At 38.6% G+C, this 15,048-nt stretch overlaps 1 protein-coding gene across 5 annotated transcripts in view; it reads left to right on the top strand.

Moving 5' to 3' along the window:
- pacs2 (phosphofurin acidic cluster sorting protein 2) overlaps positions 1-15,048 on the top strand; it is a 70,570-nt gene that overhangs the window by 31,761 nt on the left and 23,761 nt on the right. For all 5 annotated transcript variants that reach the window (XM_058614551.1, XM_058614552.1, XM_058614550.1 and 2 more), the window contains exons 2-4: positions 13,064-13,151; positions 14,229-14,318; positions 14,479-14,604. In XM_058614551.1, coding sequence (XP_058470534.1) covers positions 13,064-13,151; positions 14,229-14,318; positions 14,479-14,604 — 304 coding nt within the window. The remainder of the gene's footprint in view (positions 1-13,063; positions 13,152-14,228; positions 14,319-14,478; positions 14,605-15,048) is intronic.

Below are 15,048 nucleotides of genomic sequence, written 5' to 3'. Positions count from 1 at the left end.
GTTACCGAGATGATAAACACACATGCAAATGAAACACAAGCGTAGCGTGTAGCTTAGCCTGTAGCCGGCTATCGCTAATGCTAAACGACAAAACAAGCACACAAAGGCAGTTTTACGGTTTGTAGAAATTGTAATAAACGTATTGTTGGCACTGCTCCTTCCTTTAGGTGAAGTTTGGTGCTGTGTCCTGCTTTATATTCCTACTTTCAACCGTAGAAGAAGAACTACTCTCGTCGTAGCTGCTGAGCGTATCGGTTGTACGGAGCTCAGCAGCGACAATGAGAGTAGTTCTTCTTCTTCTACGGTTGAAAGTAGGTCACTGGATGTGCCCGGACTCTAGTGCCCGGACTAGGAGGCGCTGCTGTTACGTAACTAGGCAACGGAAGTGCCGTTCCGCTTCGTAGAGCTCAGGAAAACAGTCAAACCCTGCGCTCTCAGCAGTGGCTGAACTGATTGTTATGGACTTTTAGGGCTTCATAAACGAGGTAATGACGCATATACACACAAAAATGCAGCGTTAATTGGCACTTCCGGGCTATGGGATCTTTAAAAATCCTGAAAACAATCTCCCACATTTAGCAAGGAAATGACGAGGAGACTGGTGCATTTAGCGACAGCACTGCTGAAAGCCTGCGATCGTGAGCCGAATCACATCCCGTTCAGCTGTATTTCACTTCAGTGACTGTGGTCATGCAGGAAGTACTGAACTAATCTTTTTAATGAACTGATTCTAATGAGTCAGTGCCAAACCCAGCCGACAGAGGTTTAAATTGCATTAATCAGCACCTCCGAAATACCTGTTTCCAGTAGATTTGAGTCATTTGCAGTTTCTCCTTGCTCAGTAGTTGTGCAGTTGAGAGCATTATGTTGTATTTTCTTTGTTTTCTTGACGCCTCTATGGATTTCCTGTGCCAGCGCCACACACCACAGCCATTTTTAATTGGCTGACAGGTGAAGGAAGTGAAATAGGACGGCGTGGAAAATACTTTATCCTCCTGCAAAACAGCTCCACGTTATGAAGACTTGCTTTCATGTCTTTCTTAGTGACTCACAAAGGAAGTTTAAATAAGACTGTGAGAGAACGAGCTACGTTTCGTGAGTGCGGGTGATGGTGATGACGTCGGGGTTAGAAAACAGATGGACGCATGAAAAACCACAGAACACACATGTCATCGATCGCCACCGCGTGCAAACACAGGAAAAACACGACGAAACACCCAAACTGGAAAATCCTCAAAGTCTCAGAGGCTTTACAAGTGAATGTGACTTTGATTATCCTTAAAGTCAAGGCTATGCAAAAGGGACAAAAAAGAATTCTGACACTTTACACAAGAGTTGTTCTCAAACCTTAAAAACGTTCTTTTGTATCGTTGCTATGGTTACCCACATTTTAATATTCCCTGTGCACTCATTTAAAATCTTTACTTTAGCCTTCAATTAAGTTAGTTGGCATGGGATAATAGAAATCCTGTAACCATAGCAACGCAGAGTCTCGCTGCCATAATGAAACGGACAAATTGGATAATGAATGAATTTAAATTCTTTGAACTGTGTTTTTCTTTTAATAATGGTCACTTCAAGAGAGGAATTATATACTTCTATATCATGATAAAAATGTTTAATCTATGCATAGAAATTGAAATTGAAAGATTAGTGAAAACCACAGATTTACTAGGTAAAAAAATACTCGAGTTAAAATACACAACAATTCATGTACATGGAATGTTTCAGACCTCAGGAGGTAAAAAAAAAACTGCTGACAACATTTCCTGTACATGGTTAATATAATAAGAGTTTTCAGTGGAAACATTAACATAAACACAAACATTAACTCTGGACTAAGAAATCAACAACCACAACAGGAAAATTGCAGCAACATCAGGTGATTTAACTACTATGGTTAAGTGATGCTACTCGGGATAGAGACACTGGTAAGAATCACAAAACCAGGACACTAAATCAAAATAAATGAAAGACATCACACAAAACAAAGAAAATGAAAAAACAACAACTAAAGTAATAAAAACACAAAAACCAGAGGAGGAAAAGGAAGATACTGATCAAACTCACTGGGTTAAAAAGTGAAAAACATTCAATCTGATACGTTTTGTAAAGCCTGCATTTTATATAAATGCTTCATAAAGTACAGTCTGTAAAAGTGTGGGCTGTTTATTTCCTCTTTTATGAGAGCGGAGTCGTCGTTACACACTTGGTACTTCTGCTTCTGGCTAAGCGGTGCAAATGTGTTAAAGTGACATTTTAGTACTTCAGCCTCAAACTTGTCAACTATATGTCATTCGGTATCATTGTTTTGGAATTCTGTCAAATATTGTCATTGTCATATCAAGGTGGAAAAGTGTGCTTTTTCAGCTGCTTGTTTCACCCCTTCTGGCCCCCAGGTCATTTGAGTTTGTGACCCCTGAGTTAGTCATTTAAAAGGTATAAAAACAACTGTATAAGACTGATATTGGTATCAGTTTTGGTAGATACTGATTTTATATTGGGCTAGAAAATTGGTGTAGATACATGAGCAGTACTTACTGTTTTTGTTGTACATAAATATGTTTTTTTCTCGCATTTTTATATAAAAACAATATGCCTCCATGAGCAGATATTCTATGGCAACCAACTTTTTAATGGCCCAGCCTGTGGTTCCATCAGAAATAACGTAAGACATAACGAGAGAAAAACATTCAAAGATTCCTACATACATTCCTACAGTAGTCTGATAGGTTTGATAGCAGTGTTAGTTCTTTTGTAGTCTGTTCTTTGAGGGTTTGTGAGTCGTGTATGACATAAGTTTACCTTATTTCAAAGTGAAACATATGCTAATATTGTGCACCTTTTTTAATTTTATGCACCATGAGTTGCACTTGAGATGACAAACATGTTTATTTCGAATGTAAAATAGTAGTTTTTTGTTTTTTTACGCACTTCGAGGTGTGCAACGATCAGGTACGACCATCATTAGTTATTTTACTATTTTTTAAATGCAGTTTTTGATGTACATTTTAAAATGTGTCATCACCTGCTGCTTAGCTGCAGAAAAGTTCGGGCCCAGCTAAATATCTTGGTTTTTAAAATGTGGTCCAACTGAGTTTGTAATTGCATAGTCCTGCTCTATACTAACAAGGAAGGTCGGTTCTCTCTTCTGTAGTTGTTTTAGAGGAACAAGGATTTTGGTTGAAACGTCAGTTTTTTGGGGTTGTAAGGCTGTTAAGAACCAACAGGAAGTGAATTTCTCTGGCCGTCTAGACTCAAAAACTGCTCCGGAGTTTTCAAACAATCGTGACCCACACCACAATATCAATCGTGACAGGAGCAAGTTTGCATATAATGTAGCGACTCATTTACAGCAATATTTATCATATAAGAATTTTAATTTGAATTAATTGGACAATTTATAGGGCGTTCCGGTTGGTGTAGTGGTTCGCACTCTTGCCCTTGCAGCAAGAAGACAAGGAGGTAAAAGAAGTAATGCAAAAAGACATGTTTTGTTGAATGAATTACATTTTAAAACGTCTAAACACACATCTTAACTGAAAGATTGGGAAAAGTCAGCAATTCAGAAAGAAAATCTCCCGCGTGACCCATGTGTTGGTCCTGATCCACACTTTGGGAATCACTGCTTTAAAACACTGTGGTTATGTGGACACAGCTGGAGAATCCCAGGCAGACTTTTATGCATCTTTAAGCAGAATTGGAGTAATAAAGATTAAGCCTCGGATACAAGATGCATAATTCATTTAATGTCAGGCAGGATTCAAGCAACACTGAAGGGAAATGTTAAAGAGAGATCTCTTCAGAGATCTTTGTAAATGCTGCATTCATGAAGTATTTATCCGACAACCTTGGGCAGCTTAGAGCAAAGCTTTGTCCGGTGTTGAGTCACTGTCATGATGTGTGGCATCCGTTACTGAGGCCAGTCCAGTCTAGTTCAGTTCAATTCAGCAAAAAGGATTGGTTAAATGCAGAGGTCAAATTCACTATCACTAATTGGTGTGTGTGCGCAAAAATGACTAATTCTAATTAATTAGAACACCTGAAAGCAACTCGATTCTTTTAGGCATGTTTATATCATCAAGACGACCGGCTGCAGTTCAAACTCGGCTTCAGAATGAGGAGGAAAAGGTGATTTATGTGACTTTAAACGTGGCATGGTTGTTGCTGCCAGATGTTTCAGAAACTGCTGATCTATTTGGATTTTTTCATGCACAACCGTCTCGAGAATTCCCAGAGAACAGGCCGAAAAAGAGAAACTGGGCAGGAATACTCAGTTATTCATTTGATTATAAAACATTGTTCAGTTAATATTAATAACTGGCAACAGTAACTCAGACAAATATGTCACACATGTGCAATATTACAAAAACAATATACCCCTTTCTTAACAATGGTACACAATGTCTAACATTCAAAATCAAGGAAGGGAAATGCAACGTGATGTGTTAACTGTATAAGCTGTTGATTAAAAGTACTGTATATACTAGTATTGATAAACTTCAAGTATTTTTGTTTGAGATTTTTATTTTTAATGTAAATGCACATTGGTTCCTCTGGTCCTGTGAAACCAATATAGGTCAACTCTTACATAAGACCACTCCTGCCACTTTATCAGACATCCTGTGTACCTAATGAAGTGGTCAGTGAGTGTTTTATTCTTGGACATCAGTCAACCTCAACCCTCCAGACAGATTTTCTCCTAAGTAACGTCAAGACTTTACAAGGTTGTTTATGTGAAGCTGTTGCTCCGGTTTGACAGAAGATGGTGAGAATGTGATTGATGATAACATGAATCTGATAAATGTGAGGTTGAAATGTTTCACTTAGAGTCGGTGTTTCATTTTCTTTTTTTACCGTGTAGCTTTCATTGAAATGTCAGAAAAGAAAAATGCATCAATACAATGTGCACCAGATTGGTTTCTAATGCATTACAGCTGATAAAGAGAGGATCACACACACACTCTGACTGCCCTCTACTTTATTCATTACTGATGGTTGCCTGTTAACTGACATCAGAGGGAAAGAAAAAAGTATTACCATGGCAACCCTGGAAATCCATTCAGCATCAAACCGACATGTCTGAATGTGATAACATTCAGAGAATCAGTTTGGAACCATTCACTCGTTCGCCGCATTGAAATATAACAAATTACACATGCGGCGCTGCGTTCAAGAACATGTAGGTGTGTGTGTAACTGCTTTATGTGCAGCATCTGTGGATTTACGGCCGGTCTAATGTCTCAAATATTAAAGGTGATGAGTTCCCTCTGCTCCTCTTGGTGTGAGCTTCTCAGCCTGTCCGCAACAATTCAATGTGAAATCTTGACCTAAAGCTCCCTGGTGTCATTTCCTGACCAGAGCTGGAGTCTGAAGAGCCATGTTTGGGACTCAGTGTAGCAGAAAAGGCAACGTTGTGTATTGTCCCTACAGCTATGGTTATTCATTAGCGGTATGTCCTGGTTGAGGAACCTTATGCTATGCGGATAAAAGCTACTCCTGAGTCTAATAGTAATAAAATTATCCCGAAGTATGTCGTAAATCTGCTGCGTCATGCAATATCCCTGGATATAGATTCAGTAAACAATAATGTTTTAGTGATTTAGTCGGAAACTATTAAAAAGAGTTGGGTAAACATTTAATACTTGTGACAAATATAGATCTAAAGCTAATGTCAAGAGGTGGTTACCTCAGCCTAGCATTGATACTAGGAGACTGCTAGCTTGGCTGTGTTCAAGTGTTAAGAGCTGGTTAGCTTAGCGTGAAGACTATTAACTACTAGCTTGGGTGTGTTCAAGAGGTGGTCAACTTAGCTTAGCATTCATTTTGTATGCTGCTAGCTTGGCTGTGTTCAAGAGGCGGTTAGCTGAGCTTAGCATGAAGACTGTAAACTGCTAGCTTGACTGTGTTCAAATTAAAATAAATCTACTTAACTTGTTTTATTAATATAAACAAACAGAAACATGAAAGTCAAGTTTTAGACTCATTTACTGTAAATGGTGTGACAGTTTCAGTTTAAACAACACTTTTTAAGTCTTCTAATGTTAATTTTGGCTAGTATAGTAACTAGTATGTTTGCTAATACAGTAAAGTAACTTACTCATATTCTCAACTCATCAACTATCATCATTATTTTTTTTTTTTTTTTTACATTTTGCAAGTAAATAAACCCTTTTTTTTAGATTATAACATTTCCCCACAGTCTTACATGTGAATTTTATAACAATATATATTTCTTTACACGTTATGAAAGATCTCCTGTTTTTTTTTTTCCAGTTGTAAAGCTCTTCATCCTGATTTTGCTCCCAGGTTGGCAGATTGTTGGCCCGACTGGGATTCAGTGTGCCAGCTGGTGCATGCTTACAATTTTTCATGTAAGCTACAGGTCAGGTGTGATGACCTTTGACCTCACTTTTTTTTTTATATACAGTGCAGCAGAGTCTTGTTACTGCTTTGTTGTACAGAGGGAAATAACAGGAAATCAATCACATACAGTACCTGGATTCTCTCTGTGTAGAGGAAAGTGAAGAGTACTACTGAGAAACCTTCTGCAAACACTGCTGTGTTGTTTTATGAACCATGTTCAGATCAGATTTCAGGTTTTAAGGCAGTGAAGTTGCAGAATTAAAGGTGTTCCAGTATAATGTGATGCAGTTTCCTGTGCCAGCTCAGCCAGACTGAGGTTTATGCAAGAAGCGAGCGAGAGAGCGCTGGAGGTCAGAGGAGTCAGGACTGCTGTGCTTTGTATCGCTCCGTTATGATTTTCTTCTCTTTCTCCGTCAGCTCAGAGGTGTTGGGGGACATTTGCGAGGTTGGCCTAAATCCAATTGCAATTCAGCAGATGGGAAAAATTGGATTTTCTTAGAGAGATTGAAAGTCTCAAGACGCATGACGCGCTGTGTCTTTAATGACGGGATGGCGGGTTTTGTTATTCACCGCTGAAATGCAATGTCTGCCTGAAATGAAGCAGCAGTGACTGTCCTCCAGTCCTCAGCCGTACAGTAAAGTCACCCTCAGTCTCACTGAGCTTCACGATAACATGTAATCAAAAAAGATCAAATAATAAATCCTCCAGTTGATCCTTTTTTATATAGTTTAAGCCTCAAACTCAATCTGGACAAAAGCTACATATAGTTTTGCCGCTGTCAGATAAAAAGTCATCACTTTGTCAAAACCAGATCTGATTAGTTTCACCTTTATTTATTAAATAATCTTGTCAGTGGTTTTTATTTACTTCTATTTCACGTTTCAAATTAACAATGACATTTTTTTTATTCTTAATCTATTTTTATATTTGTCTTATTTTACTTCAGCGGTCTCTTCTCTTATTCGCTTCACTGTTATTTGTGTTTTTCTTTTATTTTCCTCGTTAGTGGTGCTTCGTATCTCGTGAAGCCCTTTGTGTTACATTACTTTGTATGAAAAGTGATGGACGCAATTAAAACTCCTGAAATTAGACTCCTTCAACTCAGATGCAACAACTGTGATTCTCTTGCAGGTGATAAATACGTATTGTCCCGTAGAGAAGCAGAGGGAAGCCCTAAGACTGTTCCACTAATGAAATCTGATCCACTGTTAACTCAATTGTTAGGTTGTGTTCTGGCGTCTATTCTAAGAGCCTCTGTGCGTGGGTGAAGTCCGAGGCAGAGGATCAGGAAGTGGTGGTGTGAAGTTTTGGAAATCTCATTAATATTGATGCTGCTGCTGCTGCTGCTGCTGCTGCTGCTGCTGCTGCTGCTGCTGCTGCTACTGCTACTGCTGCTGCTGCTGGCATAAAGTGTTCGGTTGCCAGATTCTCAATATTAACAGAAGCAGCAAATCCAGCAGCAGGTGACACTGACCCTTGGGTGTAAATTTTTCCGTGGCCTCCTCCACAATTATATATAAATTCAGTTTGACAGCACTGGAGGTTTATGAGGCCACCTGAAAAAAATTCCAGCTAAAAAAATCAAATAAAATGTGTACTTAAAGATATAATTCTGGAACATTTTTGCATTAAAATAGGATTTACCTTTAGTAATAAACTTTTAAATGCTCCTCCTGTACTAAAATGCCAGGACTCTTCAATAGGAAGCTGCATGTCCTCTGCTCATGCAAATATTTCACACTAAAAGCCTTGTTGAAAGAAATTAATAAAAAAAAAAAGGGAGCAGAAATGTTTTGGTGCTTTTACTTTGAAACAGACACACAACGTCGATGAGAGTTTTTCCATGTGTATCATTGCACTGAGATCTTATTATTAGGACTGAATGTGATTTTAGATGCATGCCTGTCAATCCATCAGTCGGTCGATCTGATTGATTAATCAATAGATGGTTGGATGGTCAGTAGGTAGTAAGGTTGACCATACTGTAAATACACAGCTAACCAATAACCGATAAAGTTAATTGAGTCTCTTTGAAGCCGAATTCATATATAAATACTGTATATAAATAGTATAATAATAAAATTAGTTTAACGTTTGTGGAGGTCAGATATCATGGGATTATACTATGGCTACAACTATTTATTTTCACAATCTATTAATCTTTCGATTATTTCCGTCCATGAAACGTTGAAAAACTAATTTTCGAACCTGGAAATGATGATGTTCTCAAATGTCTTCTTTTGCTCTACACTGTCTGAGGTGCTTTAAAGCCTGACAACACAATTCTTGTTTCCAGTTAAGAAAATATGAGATAGGAGTCCTGAGGTTTCACTCAGCAGCCGCTGCCTGTGTCCTCCTGAACTGAAGTGGAGGACACCGACTAGTGAATAATATGTGTATGTGTGCCCTGAGCCTCTGTCTATGTGTTCATATTGACACATGTTCACCACAGCTGCTGTTTTGGTGCCGCAGCCAAGAAACCTGCTCCTTCTCCTGTCCCGTCATGTCTCTTCCATTCTTTGCTGAACCTCTGTCCCCCCCGAGGGACAGAGGTTCCCCCCCCGAACACACACAGTCTTCCCTCCGCTTGTAGCAAGGACTCTGCCAAATCCCCGTCCAGCTCAGCACAGATGCTCTGGCAAATGCTGAGTGTGGAGCTAAAGCAGCAGGCCCAGTGTGGTGCTGTGATAGCACGGTCTCAGTCACTTCATCCGCCAACGACAACAAACCAACAGGGATTTGTTTCGGTGCCAGCGATGCAGAGACGCAACAACACGGGAGCAACAGTGCCCGATGAAGTGTGTCGGATCACATCAACGACAACTAAATCCTGTCGTTTAGACAGAACATACTGCTTTAATCAACAAAAAGGCAATAATTAAAGACTGAGTGATGTTCAGAAAAACATACCTCAGGATGGATTCAACTAGAGGCTTAAAAACTGCCACTGCCGCTGCTGCTGGATCATTTTCCCTTAAATTCTCATCTAAATAAAAGTGTATTCCACTGCATTTCAATGGGAAATTGTGCACTCATGTAAGAGTGGTCTGTCTGCTCTGGAGAACAGGCCCTGTGGGAAATGATGCCCACTGACCCCAATGTGTATTTATTTTATTCGAATAACTTTTAAAATAAAACATCATTTTATTTAAAATTCCCAAAACTGACATTATCCAGAAATTCGACAAGGTCAAAAGATGAATAGTACATGTCTAGACAATTTAACAAAACTATCTTATTGCGATTTTCTATTCAATAATGAATGACGATATTGAACTGTAACTCTTTGTGTTTGATTGATTCAATTTAAAATGATTTGATTTTTTTAAAAATGATTCACCGTTCAGCCCTAAACTGAAAAACCAAATGCGTTTGGTTAAAAACAATTAGAAATGTCAGAAGAACAGTTAGTGAAAAGAGGGAAATTATTTAATTTCTCCTTGTGCCACTAACTCAGGAGAAAAGGGTCAAAAACACAGATCCTCTTAAAAAATGAAGAGCTGCTGCATGAGGAAAAATACCAACAAACATTTTTTTTTTCTTTTTCTTTAGCATATTAGCTCCTGGAGCTCATACTGCAAAACAAACCCATTGTGATGAATAATAAAAACAAGAGGAAAATGTGACTGTTCTGGTGGCAGATCTCGTTTTCTGCCTCCACAAACCCATCATTTCACCACCTAGCTAACATAACTGTTTCTGCTGTGGGTTTGAAAATGATGGAAACAGAGTAGAATACAAAAGGGGACTCCAAGAATGCTGTGTATTGTTTGTGTTTGTGTGTGTGTGTGTGTGTGTGTGTGTGTGTGTGTGTGTGTGTGTGCAGACTGGGGACAATGTGAGCCTTCACCGGTTTGTGTCCATTGTGCCTGGAATTTCTCGGTCCGTGTCTCGGCTGCAGAAGTGAAAGGTCGTCATTCAGGCGTCGTCTTCAAACCTGCCATTGTCATCTCTCCGTTCCTTTCTGTCGTGGCTGATTGATTCGCGCTCCACTGCGGAGACCCGGTGTTATGTCACTGCGCTAACTGTCCTCCACTGTTTCTCTTTTGTTTTACCTGCTGCCGTCACACTCAGTACATTTCCAGGCTAAGCTACGGTCGTAGCTTAACTTTAGCTGTGCAGTTGTTTTGCTGTCCTTATCCCAGTACACAAGGACAAGCGGGGGGAATCAATTTACTGAATGAAGTGTGTTCACCTCCGCTATGCTAAGTGGCTTCAGTGTATGGCCCCTTTGAACTTGTTAGCACAAAGGCACTTTCCGGTTTTGCTAGTGGCTAGTTGTTAGCATATTTAGCACTATTTCTAACCCATCCAAAAAATGAATTGGGCCAAAACATTTTTTTCATATTTTTCTCGGTGTTGCGGAGTGTGCGGTGCAAGCTTGGATTTTTCATTAGTTTTAGTTTTTATTGAGTTTTTTTTACCTGTTGCCTTAACTCAGTACATTTCCTGGCTAAGCTACGGTCGTAGCTTAACTTTAGCTGTGCAGTTGTTTTGCTGTCCTTATCCCAGTAAACAAGGACAAGCAGGGGGAATCAATTTACTCAATGAATTGTGTTCACCTCCGCTATGCTAAGTGGCTTCAGTGTATGGCCCCTTTGAACTCGTTAGCACGAGGGCACTTTCCGGTTTAGCTAGTGGCTAGTTGTTAGCACGTTTAGCACCATTCCAAGTCTTCCCATCATCTGTCAACTTGAAAATATTCAATTCTTAAAGCTAACAGGGCATGAAATTAGTCTCCTTGTCAGTCCAAAAAATATTTTTTTTCATATTTTTGTCGCTGTTGTTGGATTTTTCATTGGTTTTAGTTTTTATTGAGTTTTGACTTTTTGTTTTTTAAAATGAGTTTGTTAGTTTTAAGACCGGGTTTGCTAGTTTTATTACTTTTTATTAGTTTAATGTTTTTGTTTTATGGAGTATTTGCCAGATGAACCCAAAGGTAAATTTACAAAGATGAAAACAAAGCACATTTTCGCTACAATTTAAGTCAGTTTTGTAAACACAAAATTCAGTTTCAGTTAGATATGGGACTTCAGTTAGTTATGGGACTCGGACTCCAACTGAAGGCATACATGCTGTAGTATCTCGACCCCCTTTCTGGGTTTTAGAAATTTAACATGTTTACATGTATTTAAACAATATGATTGAAGTTGGACTTGGACATCAAAAATAGGAGATGAGAGGAGAATGATTAGATTAGATATTCACTGTGGAATACATTTAAAACGTCTGATGATTTATCCCAGAACCATTAAAACTAACACCAATATGAGTAAAGGTTTGAATTGTTTTCAACATGTGTGACTTACATTTACAGTCATAGAAGAAGGAATCCGTCCTCACACCAAATGACAGTAGAAGTTGGTGAAATAGTGTCAGCTCTGTGGCCTTTTTCCACACTTCACTCACTCCTCTGTCACTCATGGTGTTTTTGACCCACATCTTTTTTACTAAGTGAGACAATAAACCTTTGCGGCCGCTGAATGGCCCGTCCCTGCTGCTTGTTGGACGACATTCAATGCCGTGTCTTTTATGCCCGAGAATGATTAAGGAGTGATGTCATCGTAACCACCAGCACCAGCAGCAGCAGCAGCAGCAGCAGCAGCGTTTGCACTGTTTTAATTTGCTGGATGATAAATGATCGGCCTGTGGATTGTGAGCTGGACGGTGCCAAGAAGTGCCTGAAAAGAAAGTTTTTTAAAAAAAAGGCCTTTCTTTTTCATCCTGTGAGAGTGAATTCTGAAAAAATCGTGACAGGCTTGTTAAAGCATCCACCTCCTCTTCCTCTTTCTCCTCCTCCTCCTCTTCTTCTTGCCCACACTGCCCCAATCTCCCTAACAATGAGGCAGGATTAAGCTCAGTCTGCTGCAACACGCTCAGTGTGGGAAATTTGAAATGTTTCAGTGGTCTTAAACCAAATCTTCCTTCAGGATAGCCATGTTTTTTCCTCCCACTGGCTGCTTTAAAGGTCATTTATTTGGTTTCTCTTACAAAAGTTAGAGCAGTAAAGCATTTTGACAGCCTTATCCAGCTGGAAACTGAAGTTTGCAGACTGCTCTTTCTCCAAGTCCATGTAGAATATCAGTTATTTCTTTACATCACGGCACACAGGAGTTGTTGACCCGTCGCTGCCGCCGTCATTAACTTCAAAAGTGTTATTTTGTGACGTCAAAGTTTGAAATCCTTTGTTTGGATTGACCTGATTGACATAAACTGACCAAACAAGGCAGCAGTAGAGCGGCGACTTCTCTATGGACTTTGGTGTGGAAGAGTCAAGTGGCTTACAAAGGCTATCTAGTGGTGCAATGCTAGACCCAGGTGCAGCACTGAGTCTAGTTAGCTGCGGGAATTTCCCCTGCTGTTGCAAACACACCTGTCTCACACAATTTCCTGCTGCATTACTCTTTCGTGAACCAACTTTTCCGGACTTAAAACGGCGCCAGTGAGCACATTTCTAACCTGTTCAGTATGAAAGCATCCGATTAACAGTTGATGAACCATGACCTATAAAAAAAAACAAGTTTGCCACTCAAGCTCTGGCTCATGAAACCTGATCTGCCGAGCTGCAGGTGTTTTGCTTATTTGTAAACAATTTTTTTTTGCGAAACATGATGTGGCTTTTGTTTGTGAATGACTCAAACCACACATCACTGAACATTTTCTTCTCTCTCTCTCTCTCTCTCTCTCTCTCTGCAGATTGTGCAGTCTGACTCTGAAGAAGCTGGTTGTGATGAGGGAGCTTGATAAGGAGCTGATCTCTGTGGTCATAGCGGTGAAGATCCAGGTATGTGGTGAACGTAGACACAACACGGCAGGCGTGTACAAACAAACAAGCTCAGTGACAACCACTCCTTTAGTCATGTCGTCCAGTATAGTGACGTATTAAGTACATAAGACAGTATTTTATACTTCTGACCTTGGTTTATTTGTTTCATGTCTTGTGAACATAAACACACTCAGATGTGTTTGAGTTTTACAGCACTATTTGTCGTTTTCCAGTAAACATCATATCCTCACTGGGTTGAGATGTTTTGGCTGGATAGCTCTGTTTGAAGTAAAGACTAGAGTACTCATGGCATTTATGTATATATATGTATATATATATATACATATACATATACATATGTATATATATATATGTATGTATATGTATATATATGTATATATATGTATATGTATATATGTATATGTATATGTATGTATATGTATATATGTTTATGTATATGTGTGTATATATATATATATATACATACATACATGTATATGTATATGTACATATATGTATATGTACATATATGTATATTTATACTGTACATATATGTATATATACACACATATTTATATAAAAATCATTATTATTTGATTATGACATTTTTGTTGATTTCCGCTCCGAGAATCTTGACGCACATGTTTATACCATAAATGCATTTGAAGATGCTCTCTTCAATGTGACCTCACAAAAATGTTTTGGTCCATAACTTCAATATTCACATGCTTATTTGTTTATTTTTTTCCCCTGTAAAGTCTTGCAGAAGTGCTGAAGTAATCACGTCTTAAATTACATTTTACGAAATTGACCATGCACCTTCTTTCCCGCAACTTGCCTGATAAAGCTGAATATCACAGCTGTAGTTTCATTTTGAAATTACACTTCTGATATTTTTTTGAAACTTTTAAAAAACAAGTATTGGCTTTGTTTTTTTACAGTGTGTTGAATTTTAAATGTTGTTTTTTGGGAAGCAGACATACAGAATAATGTATAGGGAAAATGCTTCAAACTAAATTAAACACAAACACTGTTTTCGATTGATTAATTGTTTCGTTTGTTTGTTTGTTTGTTTGTTTGTTTGTTTGTTTACAGGGCTCCAAAAGGATTTTGAGGTCCCATGAAATAGTGCTGCCCCCCAGTGGTTCAGTGGAGACTGATTTGGCGCTCACCTTCTCACTACAGGTGACTGCCACACTAATATTTACAGGTTTTTTTTATACTGTTTTTATTATGCAGGTGATATTTTATGTAAATAACATGTTGGATGAGCATCTGTGACTGTCAAAACAAACTGATTTGTTCTGTTTTTTTTTATTTTGCGTTTCCTGTCCCTCACATCCAGTATCCACACTTCTTAAAACGAGAGGGAAACAAGCTGCAGATTATGCTCCAGCGGCGAAAGAGATACAAGAACCGAACGATCCTGGGCTACAAGACTCTCGCAGTGGGATCTATCGACATGGCAGAGGTGCACACAGAAACAAAACTGCAGTCGTCCTCTTGTTTTCTACCTCAGATGCAATACAGTGATGGGCGATATGTCAAGCATAAGTTCAGAGTGGTTACTACGGCGAGCAAAGTGATAGAGAAACACCATATTCAGAGTGGTTTTATAATCCAACGATGCACAAACTGTCAACAAGAAACCATTGTCACTAAAATCAGTTAAATTGTTAAATTAAGAAATTGTTAAACTGAATTCAAATTCTAGTAATTAAATTGTTGTTTTTATGTGACACCGAAGCCATTTTTTTCAACATTGTGGACAATCAGGTTTAACCTAACCTTACCTGACCTAAACTAATCTCAAATAATCTAACCTAATCTAGCATAATTTAAATTTACCTAACCAACCTAGCCTACCATAACCTAACCTAACTTAACTTTATTTAAATTAATCTAATATAATTTA

This window comes from Solea solea, chromosome 18 (genome assembly GCF_958295425.1).
Source record: "Solea solea chromosome 18, fSolSol10.1, whole genome shotgun sequence".
Lineage (NCBI taxonomy): Eukaryota > Metazoa > Chordata > Actinopteri > Pleuronectiformes > Soleidae > Solea > Solea solea.
This window is presented reverse-complemented; position numbering and strand designations above follow the sequence as displayed.